The sequence below is a fragment of the Rhipicephalus microplus genome, chromosome 5 (assembly GCF_043290135.1).
Source record: "Rhipicephalus microplus isolate Deutch F79 chromosome 5, USDA_Rmic, whole genome shotgun sequence".
NCBI classification, from domain to species: Eukaryota; Metazoa; Arthropoda; class Arachnida; order Ixodida; family Ixodidae; genus Rhipicephalus; species Rhipicephalus microplus.
Window position 1 is genome coordinate 197,691,976 of NC_134704.1, and position 13,208 is coordinate 197,705,183.

The following is a 13,208-nucleotide window of genomic DNA, read 5'->3' on the forward strand; positions in this document are numbered from 1 at the left end:
AAAAGTTTCACGACAGGCTGGAAGACCTAACGGAATGTCATGCCCCTATACCAAGGTCGGTGACTTACTCGGGTTTGTCATATTGTTACACAAATTAAGGTAACTTAACGGGGGGGTTTTAATGGGCCCTGAGTCCACGATCACAGTCTATTGATGATGATCACCGCCGTTGCTCGTACCCACTCAGGGGGATCGCAGCGGAGGCAACGTCGTCTTCCTTCTCTGCCCACGCCTGCCTTGTTTTTCCTGTAGTGATACTTTGTATCATTCCTCCTCTCTCAGACGAAGCCCTCTGGGCGAGTCATTCTTGCATCCTTTGTGTAAACGGCTTCAGGCGGGCAACATGCGTCACCTCCGTCTTGCATGAACGTCGGCCACTAGTGGTGACACGTGCAATTTCATAGTTGACCTCGCTGACACGACGGAGTATCACAAAAGGACCGGCATAGTGTGCCAGTAGCTTTTGGCTCAAGCCACGTCTGCGTATTGGGGTCCACACCCACACTAGATCACCGGGGGCATAGGTTACATGCCTGTGTTGACTGTCGTAGCGAGTTTTGGATGACTCTTGCGCTGCCAGTGTACGTAAGCAGGCAAGTCGACGGGTCTCTTCCGCACGACACAAGGTTTCCACAATTGTTAAATCGTCATGGATGACAAAAGGAAAGATAGTGTCCAGCGTATGTCGAGGTGAGCGAGCGTAGAGCAGATAGAAAGGGCTATAGCCTGTCGTTTCGTGTTTCGACGTGTTGAAGGCGTACGTGACAAATGGTAATACTTCATCCCAGTTTTTGTGGTCAGAGGCGACGTACACTGACAACATGTTGATCAACGTTCGGTTTGTGCGCTCGGTGAGACCGTTAGTTTGCGGATGATACGCAGTTGAGTGTCGGAACTTGGAGGCACAGAAACGAAGTAATGATTCGACAATATCAGCGGTGAATTGTCGTCCACGGTCACTTATTATCACGCGAGGAGGTCCTTGTCGGAGGATGACTGAATGCAACAGGAACTCCGAAACCTGGACTGCCGTGGCGGAGCATAAGGCAGCCGTCTCGCAGTACCGCGTCAGGTAGTCGGCGCATACAATTATCCACCGGTTACCTTTTGAAGAGCGTGGAAATGGTCCCATCAGATCAATGCCAACCTTTTCAAAAGGGGAACCGGGAGGCTTTACCGGTTGCAGGTGACCAACTAGACCCGAGGAGGGCCGCTTGCGGCTCTGGCACTGCGTACAGCTGGCCACGTAGTTCTGAATTGTTTTGCTCATTTTCGGCCAATAGAACCGCTCTTTCGTGCGACTAAGTGTTCGTGCGGTGCCTAGATGGCCAGAGGTGGGGCCATCATGCGTGAGACGCAGAACAGACGTTTGGAGGGACGCAAGAACAACCAGCAGAAAGCGGGCGCCCGTCGTGGACAAGTTTCTCTGGTAAAGAAGACCATTTCGGACGCTGAATCGGCCTTCGCTTAATGAATTTCTCGCTCCAGGGAAGAGAGCTTTTAAGCTTGGGTCATTACGTTGCTCAGCGGCGAAAGTCACGGCATCAGGAAAGCCAGAGGACAGAGAAGCGATAAGGTGGTCAAAGTTATCGGCTTCACAATCTGTCGATGGTAGCGGCATTCTGGAGAGGCAATCCGCATCAGCGTGTAGACGGCCAGTCTTGTATGAGATGGGGAAGACATGTTCTTGCAAACGAATGGCCCATCGTGCGAGGCGGCCGGATGGGTCACGAAGGTTGATCAGCCAACACAGGGAATGGTGATCTGTGACGATAGTGAACGGGCGACCATAGATGTATGAGCGAAACCGTTGCACGGCAAAGACTACCGCTAGGCATTCTTGTTCGGTCACTGTGTAGTTGCGTTCAGGCTTGCTTAAAGAACGACTTGCGTACGCCACAACGTGTTCATTCTTGCCAGAACGCTGAACGAGAACGGCACCGATACCGATGCCACTTGCATCTGTGTGAATTTCCGTTGGCGACGAAGGATTGAAGTGCCGAAGTATTGGCTGCGAAGTTTACAAACACTTCAGCTTGTGAAAAGCGGCATCACACTCGGAGGTCCACTGAAACAGGCTGTTCTTGCGTAGAAGGCTCGTCAGGGGGTGAACCACATCCCCAAACTTGGGTACGAACCGGCGGAAATACGAGCAGAGCCCGATGAAGCTACGCAGTTGTTTCACAGATTTAGGACGCTCGAACGATTCAACGGCCGCGGTCTTTTGTGGGTCAGGTCTAATGCCATCTTTGTCGACGAGATGTCCTAACACCAATGTCTGTCGCTCGCCAAAGTGGCACTTTTTCGAATTCAATACAAGGCCAGCTTTTTCAATGCAGCTTAGCACGAGGTCTAGGCGAGTGTTGTGCTCCTCAAACGTACGTCCAAAAATTACGACATCATCAAGGTAACACATGCATATATGCCATTTTAAACCACGCAATATAGAGTCCATAAATCTTTCGAATGTCGCAGGAGCATTGCATAATCCCAATGGCATAACGTTGAACTCGTAAAGTCCGTCGGTCGTAACGAATGCCGTCTTTTCTTTGTCAGCTGCGTGCATCGGAATTTGCCAGTAACCTGATCTCAGGTCGACAGATGAAAAGTAGGACGCGGAATGCAGGCATTCTAGAGCGTCATCGATGCGCGGCAGTGGATAAACGTCTTTCTTGGTAACAGAATTGAGTCGGCGGTAGTCAACGCAAAATCTCCACGTACCATCCTTTTTCCTCACTAGAATGACAGGAGCAGCCCACGGACTTGCCGATTCCTGTATTATTCCCTTTTCCAGCATTTCTTGGACTTGCTCGTTGATGATCTTGCGCTCCGATGGTGCCACTCGATAAGGTTTCTGCCTAATGGGATGCGCCGACTCGGTGTGGATCTGATGACGTGTTCGGGACGCTGGGATTAAGGGCCTTTGGCTATTTTTAGAAAAATCGAACACTTTCGAGTGCTTGGATAGAACGTCGAGCAGTGTACGACGTTCGCTTTAGTCAAGTGACTTGCTGACCATTTGTAGCAATTGGGCATCTTCTGAACCTTCTAAGCCTAGATGTTCTTTTTGGCTCGTAGCATCAAGAAGCGCAACCAGCGTCGTACATGATTCGGGTCTAAATACTGCAAGTTTCATGCCGCCTGGCAGAATTGCAGGCTCCATGGAACTGTTCATTGTCCACACACCTGTCCGTCCATCAACGACTGGCACTATGCAATGGGGAATGAGAATGCTCTTTTTCAGGCATGCCAAGAGAATCGGTTCGAGCGTGGCGTCAAACGTGCCACAGTTGTTGCTAGAACATGTCACGGGAACACACACAGCAGAAAATGCAGGAACGACTGTGTCCACGGAGACGAAAAAGATGCATTCCTCCGGACGGGAATTTTCCAAGAGCGCCGTTGGGAAAGTACCGTGTATAAAAAGATTACCACTTCTGCAGTCTACAGTTGCCCCACACTCACACAAGAAGTCAATACCCAAGATAACGTCATGTGTACACCGCGGAATAACCGCAAACTCTGTGCAAAACACCTTGCCACACAGCGAGACGTCCACAGTACAATATCCCACCGGACACAACACGTCACCACTTACACCACGAAATGTCACCCCACGGTTCAGGCAAAACATCACTTTTGGTCCCAGCAGGTTTTTAAAATTTACACTCATCACCGAGACTGTCGCACCTGTATCCACAAGTGCCATAGTAGCCACTCCATCGACAACTACATGAACTTTGTTCTTCAACATAAACGCTGACGGGGGTATACCTGTAGATAGCACCTGTGATCTCGCGGCCTCACCCCCACTGGCCGCACCGACTAGTTTTCCGGCGGCAGTGTACGTGCGCGTCGCCGTGGCGATGGCGATCGTGGAGCACGGAGAGCTGGTGGTGGTGTCAAACTTCGATCAGAGGCCGGCGAGGGGTAGTGTGATCCGGTAGGTGCGCGTGGTTTCCGTGACGTGGAGAGCGGATGGTCAAAAGGTTGGTGAGACATGTGCCAAGACTGTCGCTGATATGGGCGGTGGTCACAAAAACGTGCGATGTGACCCGGGACACCACAGTTGTAGCATACCCGACTTGGTCGAGGGGCACGTTGTTGCTCAGAGTAACGACTCCTCTCGGAAGGCATGGGATAGTGGTACCGTCCTTCGGGGGCCCTGTAGGGAGGCGATGTTGGGTAAACAGGTGGGCGAAAACTTCGTTCGTAGTTGGGAGGTGGTTGACGGGGGAATCCAGCCTGCCGTGTGCCTTGATATTCATAAGCGTCTGTTGCGTTGATCGATGGTTGCCATGGTGGATGAGAAACAAGAGTCCGCACATGTTCTGGTTCGCTTACGTACCCATCCTGAAAATCGCTGGGGCGATGATAGCTCTGCTGACATCGAAGCAGCTCTTCTCTAACAATCTGCCGTATGGTCAAAGCAAGGTCGTTAGGCGGCACTGTTTCAACACTAGCCACAGTGGGGACGTTGGACAGGCGGCCGAATTTCGGAGAAATTCGTCGCATCTTGAGGGATTCAAAGGTACGACAGTGCTTCATCACGTCGGACACGGAGTTCAAGCAGTCTTTCCCAATTAAGAAATTGTACACGTCTTCGGCTATACCCTTGAGAACGTGTCCAACCTTGTCTTCTTCAGACATCCTCCCATTCACGATCTTGCACAGCTTCAATATTTCTTCGATGTATGTCGTACATGTTTCTGCTGGAAGCTGTGCCCTCTGAGACAATGTCTGCTCCGCGCGTTTCTTCTTTGCGTCCGAATCACCGAAGCACTTCTGCACCTCTTCAACAAAACGTTCCCAAGTCGTGAACATGTCCTCGTGGTTCTCGTACCACATAAGGGCGGTGTCAGTTAACGAGAATACGACATGATTGAGCTGTTCGTTCGAGTCCCAGCCATTGCTTCTGCTCACCCGCTTGTAGTTCTTGAGCCACACGTCGACGTCTTCTCCTGAGGTCCCGCCGAAGTTTGGTGGCACTCTGTAGTACGGCACGGAACCGATCGGAGTTGGCCTCGAAGCGTTGGATGGCTGCTCTTGGGCCATTACGATCGGCGAAGGTGGAAGTCCGGCGAGGCGGCGGCTGCGACGAAGTCCTGGTAGTGAAGCTCTCTTCTTTGGGTTCGTCCTACCCAGCACCTCCACCAAATTGTTACACAAATTAAGGTAACTTAACGGGGGGGTTTTAATGGGCCCTGAGTCCGCGATCACAGTCTATTGATGATGATCACCGCCGTGGCTCGTACCCACTCAGGGGGATCGCAGTCGAGGCAACGTCGTCTTCCTTCTCTGCCCACGCCTGCCTTGTTTTTCCTGTAGTGATACTTTGTATCAATATGTTGGCGGCTACGTTTCCAAGTTAATAACAGATTTTGGTTGCGGATCCTGTGAAATCCTAGTCACAACATGCAACAACGACAATCCTTTGTACGTACTGTTGCAAGGCCAAGACCAGAGCAGGCTATGCTATCCAAGGCCAGAGTTTCTTGCTCTTTTGAACAATTTAATTATATGTTTGACCGCGTGGCAACATCTGCCAAGAACAAATACGCTGGAAGTTCTTTAGCTACTCGTCGAGTGTGGGCTTGAACGCGCGCCAGTACTAAACTGTCCAGAGTGTGTTGACGACAGCCACGCAAAACGGTCCGCAGCTCTAATTGCCGAAAAATTCACGAGAATACTTTTCATCAACCACACGAAGAAAATCACCGACTCACAAGAGAAGCCCTCCAATTATGCACACAGACCACCCAGAAAATTAATCAGATTGTGACCAAATGAACTTTCCTTTCTAGACGAGAAAGCAAAAATGAAAAAAAGTCTTGAGAGTTGCTTGTTTACCTAGTAATGCCTATTGTGTTTTTATTTTTTTACCCTCGTACTGAAATTTGCTAAAGTGAATGTTTGAAGAGCAGCATGTATTATTCAATAAAAGCTATTTGAAACAATAAATTCGCATATCTTTTCTTCGTGTGCCTCGCGTTAAAATGTTTTTTTTTTTTCAAATGTTTATGATTCGGCGCTTCACGAATATAACGTTAAGCTGCTGGACCCTATTAGGCAGGAAATTCAGCAGTGGGAAGGAACCTCCTATGTTTGAAGACGCCCATGTAAATTAGCACAGAGAAGTATCACGTGTAGCCAGGGCAGGGTTATAAGAGCGGCAAGTGAGCGCGCGCCTTTCCTTTACCCTGGCCAAGCTGTGGCTCAACCGTAGAGGGTTGGGCCGCAGCGCCACAACTAGCGGCGGTGAAAGGTGGGAACTAGACCCGAAGAGCAGGCCGTAAGGCAGTGTGCGCCCCTCGCCCCTTTAGTCCGGTCGTGGCTCAAGTTGCGTCTTAACGCAGGTGCACCGCGACGTCATTTTTAACGGGAAAACCTCAAGTAGTTTCGTTTCCAAAAGTCAGAGCACGCCTTTTGGAGCAGGTTGGGCACAGACTCGCCAAAATTTTGAAGATATGTAGCAGCGTGTAGCAGCCAGGGCAATTCGGCACAGTTCGATGCCATTGGCCCAGCGGTAGCATCACTGCAGTAGTTTGTCCAAAGCAGTTCACTCACAACGACTTGATTCTCCCCTATGAGTACATCATTATACATTCTCATGAATATTCTGGCTTCTCTAAGCTCAGAGTGTAGTTTCGTTCACATAAGTAAGTGCTTTAGGAAACTTGTTGCGTTATGTGTATGACCGCATTTTTCACATATGCTTGTTTTCTGTGCAAGTCGTAGCGTTTCCCATTCTTAAATTAAGCTCCTGTAATTCTTCACTCCTAACAAAGTTTATTTCGAGTGTGTGTATACACACGCACACAAACATGCGCGCCACGGTCACAGGTGCGTGTATCTATGTTTGTTCGTATGTATACAGTAGAGCCTCGTTGAAACGTTTTCTAATAAGCGCTGCAAATAAACATACGATCCACGAAAATGATGATCTGAATTCAGCAAAAAATGAACCCGACAAGTCCACATAGAGGTGTAAGAGCAAAAAACATTTATTTCTCAAAACACATTATGATTATTTGCTGTTGTCTTTGAACGAGAAAAGCTCCTTCTGCACACACTGCAGATCAATGTCCACATTTTCATTGTCTTTTCTGCAAAAGAAGCTTTGTAAAGCTTCCAGCTCAGCCAGAGCTTCAGCATAGTTAGCCGGTCAGCACATGCTTTCATTCTCGATCCTGTCTTTTAATGCCTCGTCCCCAACATCCTTCGTTGTGTTGCCCCACACCACCTCCGCGACAATCTTGGCGACACTTCACGGCTCGCAAGTTGGGAGGTTGTTGTGTATTGAGACGAACTTGGCAGAGTGCGTCGACGCCAGTGGAAGAGAACTACTAATCGATGTCGTCATCGATCAGACGTGCAGGCCACACAATCATCTTTGATGGGCTCCGTCGCTGAAAACCACACTTTCTGAGCTGCCGCTGAAAACCGCACTTCCTAAAACGGCTGCTCCTTAAGAACACAGTCGTATTTATTCGAATCTATCTAGGCCAACAAATTTTTTCGAATTTCTTTGCATCAAACTCTAAGCTCGGCTGAGATTCAAGGATTTTGAAAAACGCACCATTTTTCATCAAGAAAAGTGGTGCACAACTAGCACCACCTAGACAACATTATAGCCGTTAGTAGCCAAGTCAACACCAGGCCACCATTTTGAGCTTTGTGGCGAATGTTGAGGCACGCCGTTTGTTCTTACGAGTCTCGCTTCGAGTGGTCTGTGTGGCGTAGCTCTATCGCGCCATACAGGCGGGGCCGCTTATAAAAGGAAAGTTATCCTAGCCATGGAGTCATTGTCCAATATTCAAGCCGGGTGGGAGTTTGGAATGGATAAAAAAATGTGTGCCACTGGAGAGGCTACAGCGTGGGACAACCCTGAAATATTGATTGCATGCTCTTTTAAGAAGTGCGGCATATTCAATGTGCTTGATGGCACCGAGGATTGCACACTATTTGAAGACAGCGACAAAGAAGTCAGCAACGAGAGAAGCAGCGACGACGACTAGGATAGAGTGCGGCATCGGACTAGACGCAGCGCAAAAACAACAACAAAAAAATGATGTCAAGGAAACACACAACAAGACTAGAAACTGCATGTTTTTCGAGTTATTTGCATAAGGAAGCAACTGCTTTCTTTCATCTTCATGTTTAATAAATGTTTTCTTTTTGACAGTGATGGAATCGATATTTTGCTTTTTGGAGCAGATTCTGGAGCAGATTCTGGAGCAGAAAAAAATGGTGTTTTGGAGCAGGCTCAAGTGTCTTCGGAGCAGAAAAAATGCTATAGTTTAGGGTTGCTGTTGGTGTTTCCGGAGCAGATGCATGTTTCTAACGACTCCTGAAGTCTAAAACATCACTTAAGCATCTAATAAATATTTATATTTATTATTAAACACGCCGTATGCTAGTATGCAGCTAGTATACAAGCAGTATAGTTGGCGTTAATCATGGGCAGGGGGTAGGTCAAGAGAGTCTGGAGTTTTCTGGTGTTCAAGCTGTGGAGGACACCCCTTGCAAGTGTCCCATTGGAGATTTAGCTTTAAGACGTGATTTAATTGAGTTAACAGTTAAGTATAGCTCAATCAACTTCTTAAAAGGCTTTTAATCTTTTACTGCGTACCTGCGGTAAATGTCCCTCGGCTGTGTAGACTATGGAAATCGAATAAAGGTGAAAAAAAAAAAGAGACTGAATAGAACAATGCAATTGGTCGAGCTCGGACCCCATGCTCTTTTTTTTTTTTTGAAAGCATGATTTAATTTCTATATAATGAAATTCAACCCTTATTAAAAATATGAATTGGAAACCGTGGCCTGATATGTGTCCCTCCTTGAGATTTTTCTGTATTTACACCACTGAGTAGCAGACTAGGATGATAGTGCATACAGCTTGCTTTTGGTTTCGCTTAAACTTACTGGTTGGTCCCATGGTTCAACTTCATTCTTTTTAGTTTGCCAACATACTTTCGGAACATGTTTGGAGCAAATATTGCACTTTGGAGCAGCATGGAGCAGAATTTCTCTTTTCGAGCAGTTTGGGTCAATTGGAGCAGCATCTCCATCACTGCTTTATAAATGCTGTCTTTGCTGTTTTGTTTGGCTTAAATTTGAGGTAAGCTTTTTCTTTGGGGGGGGGGGGGGGGTTCGGTCTCTAGAGGGTCGGCTTAGAATCAAGGTCGGCCTAGAATCAAGTGAATACAGTAACTCCAGAGGCCCGTGCTGGTTTAAACCACATCAATAACGCCTCCACCAGCTCCCCATGGTGGGCTCCATGGGCTTGCTGCAAGGATATTCAGCTTCTCCTTAATAGACAAGGGGGTGCGCTTCCTCGACGCCAAGCTAGACGCAACTGTCTCGAATCACAAACTATGCACACTGAGCAGCATGCAGCCTCGTGCAGGGTCTGGCACGGCCTGCATATCCCGAAACCGTTCGGCATCAATGTCAGAGTGGAGAGTGGTCCATTGGCTGTGATATCATTTACGTCATTCTCAGCATCGTAAACCACGCATGCCATTGGCTGCATTGAAAATGACATCGTCCATCTCGTTGCTGCCGTGGCGCAAAGCGCGAGCACTGTGGTCAGCCTCGCGTGCTGTGGAGAGCCTCCACATGGGTAGGCCACGGACAACTATCGCAGAGTGCCGACAGTGGAAACGTGAGAAAGCCCGCATTTGCCGAGCCGATAGTGCAGTACGGGCATGAAAACAGACCCAGAAGGCCGGGTGCCGGCAGCAACTGCGTACCGATGATACAGCAGCCTTACAGGCCGCACTACATTGCAAAAACCACTGTGCTACAGAAAATAAAAGGCATTTCTTAAAAACCAGTTGAAGAATTGGACGGCTCAGATGGGTCTGTGTTCGAACGGGGTGACGATTGAATGCAACAAAGAAATCCCCATCACCAGACGGCGGCAGCGTGCCACTTGGCACTTCACAAGCATGCGAGAGAGGCTTTTAGCACACCTGAATCAGAATTTTTGCCCGCAGAACATATCATACGACTGCAGTTTGCTGCAATGCCAAACATAGCTGCCAGATAATCGTATTTACTGGGAACGTATTAAGTGGAATGTACTAACACATAGCTTTATGGGAAAATATTTAGCTTTCACAATTTCAAGCACAGGAGCCAGGATATCGCATTAAGCGGGAACGTATCAAATAGGTTCTACTTTATCATGTCCGCGCATTTGCAGCGTGCACAGTGTGCGTGCATATATCTGCTCTGAATATCAACAACTGCCAACATGAACAAATGAGTGTTCGGAAGCACACGACTTATTCATTTGAAACTTAATAACATGGATAGTGAACGAAAAGAAAAGAGCCCTCCCATTACAATCAAAACTAAGATTGGCCTTATTTCAAGATACAATGGCCCAGGCATAGCCTTGTTCTGTAATCAAAAGAACGGCATGTGTATTCAGCTGTTCATGCGACAACGAAACTCAATGAGATACACACAATCGTCAGCACGAATCGCAACATACCTACCTCGAAAACTGTTAAGCCTTTGCCTGTAGCAGTGTTGTAACGCAGTACTGAAGCGCTAGCACTTTTATAGAGGCTTGCTACACATGAGCAGTTGCCTTCTTCAGTCTCGGACTCTCCAGAGGGGTTCTTCAACTCAAAGTAGATCTGATGCTGTTCGTCAGGGAGATTTCCGCTGTTTGGCGAGTGAAATCTTTTATGCCGATGAGAATGAGACCGACAGCTACCTTTCGCCTTGGACGAAGCAACGCGATCCCGCCCCACAATCAAAAAACTTCAGCACAGCGCCAAGCGAAAGTGCCGCTGCATTGACCCTGTTAAGCACTGCGATTTCTGTTTTTTCTACCAGTGTTGCCAGCACACGGAGTGTTTTCTGGAGTTGCAAATAGTATTTTTCATATACTTGGACACAAGTGTGCTTTACATGGGCTTTTATCTAGTGCTCTTTTCGGTGTTTTGTTAAGTATCAATAACTGTAATGCAACACACTCATATGTCACGCACTAACCTCTGAGCAGCACCCGATCTTTCTGGAGGCCCGTAGAACGTGACAGGAAGTTTCCAGCCAGCACAAAACAGGCGGGAGCACCTTGCGCAAAGCCGCTGAACAGCACACGCAGGTGCGACAGGACCTGCACAACCACAGTATTAGCTACTCCAAACAGCAGACTGGAAATTGTGTTAGCTTTACTGAGACAACAATCTGTGCCAACATAGAACATGCACAGGCTGCTGAATTACATCAAATGCTCAGGCATTACCAAAGATTTTTGGATCACATACAACCTTGTTAGGTTCTCCCAATCAATTATAGTATGAAGAAAGAAAGAATATTCAAAGAAACTGACTCTTTGCATCAAAGGCTTAAATGTTTGTGAATTTCGAATTCTAGTTGCTTAACCTGCAGATGGAATCGAGATAGGTAATGCGTTAGTTTTTTAATGACCATTTACTAACTAATAAAAGAACTTCTGTCGACAAACATGGTTTCTTTCAGTAAGTAACTGTCATGAGTAACAGGGCACGGGAAGGCCGCGGCGGTGCACGAGACCTCAATGATGCGAATATGCGCCACGTCGACGAACGACATTAGACACAGAGGCTCACGGAACGCGACTCGAGCTGTGATGAAAAATCCCAGAGGATGAGCTGGCACTGTGAAGTGAAACGCTGAGCTGCGAAGACGTGAGAAATTAGCGTCGCTACGACGACGAGAGCAGCATAGCCGCCTGGTGAAGGATGTCGGTGTGAAAGGCCCGGGAAGTGGCCGTCGACCTTGGAGGTCCCGAGTGAGGCTGGCCGGACTTGCCGCATCCTTGCCCAGCAGTCTGGTGAACTTGCAGCTATCACACTTTGCGCCAGGGCGGTGGCAGTCCGCACCAGTCGTAGCAGTCCGCACCAGTCGGCTGAGTGGACCTGTCAGCGAGGAAGTTCAAGACGAGCTAAGCCTATTCTAGCGAAGCTGAAGACAACAACAAAAACCGGTGCACCAGCCATGAGTACGAGTGGCTCGTTCAGCAGGACAAACCGACGGTGATCGTAGGAGGTTGAGAAAGACCTCAACGACACACTTGAGAAACCGTCGACATGGCAAAAGATAGGAATCGACGTGAGCTGTCAGAACGCTCAATCGTTGAGACGCCATTATTGGCTGAGTAGTAATGGCTAGGGCTAGTTAACAGATTTTGACTGGTTTACAATCGGTCTTGCTTGTGATGTTATTGGGGTAATTTTGTGAGCGTTTGCGATTGTTTGGTTTTTATTTGTTTTTTTGCACATTGCTCGTTTTCTTGGGTGATAAAGTGTGTTTGCTTGCCACGCCCATTTCCCGTCTCTCTCAATTCCATCCTTGACAAGAGCTCCTGAGATAAATTTGTGACAATGACCTTTTTTATCATTTTGCTCACAGAGCTGCAACCATATGATTTGTAAATTAATTGTAGAGCTTCTTGCAGTATTATTTCTAGTTTTTTAATGTTGGATTTTGCGAAGAGATCCCAAATCATCTCGGCATACTCTAACAGAGCACAAATAATTGATTTGTAGGCAAGGAAACATACTTGAGACTTAGCTATCTTGAGTGTATGCCTTTTAACAACTTCCTTCAAGCATTAGCTGCAATCTATGTATGTGTTCTAGGAGAGTTTGTTAGTAACTAGCAATATGAAGTATTTACAGAGCTCAACCTCTGAAAGAACCTAGTCACCAGAAGGGGAAGTGAAGGGCAGAGGTTTCTTTTTGTTAGTAATTCTCATAAAAACAGTTTAAAATTGATAGGCATTCACCACTGCTCACACCATTATTAACTTTTTCGTTACCGTGAGAAAATGATTATTTTTCGTATGTATCGGCAATAAAGTGATTGCCTGTTTGAAAAGCACTCCAATATGCATTGCAGCATCAAATTATGCACAACGAAATGCTCTTTGCAAAAAATATAAGTTGTACAGCAACAAAACTATTTTGAAATGAATAAAAACATAAAAGTGTGTAATTTTTGGTTGCCAGCTGGTAAACAGTGCAGTAAAGACACAATATACACAAGAACATTCAAAACGAGAAATTTCAGATTATACATTTTGAAGATAACTGACCTAGGAATAGCATAACAAATACAAATAAACATTTTACACAGTGTTTCTATTAGCATAGACAAAGAAAATGTGAACTGAGGTGCTGCTTCATTGCTCGTCCTATGCGTGA

The 13,208-nt window shown here is 47.2% G+C and overlaps 1 protein-coding gene across 3 annotated transcripts in view; it reads right to left on the reverse strand.

The window, feature by feature from the left end:
• Window positions 1-13,208, reverse strand: part of PolE2 (DNA polymerase epsilon subunit 2) — a 340,119-nt gene that overhangs the window by 176,219 nt on the left and 150,692 nt on the right. For all 3 annotated transcript variants that reach the window (XR_012895549.1, XM_037424388.2, XM_037424387.2), the window contains exon 7: window positions 11,014-11,137. Coding sequence is in view for 2 of the 3 variants with exons in the window: in XM_037424388.2 (XP_037280285.1) it covers window positions 11,014-11,137 (124 nt within the window). In the remaining variant the exon portion in view is untranslated. The remainder of the gene's footprint in view (window positions 1-11,013; window positions 11,138-13,208) is intronic.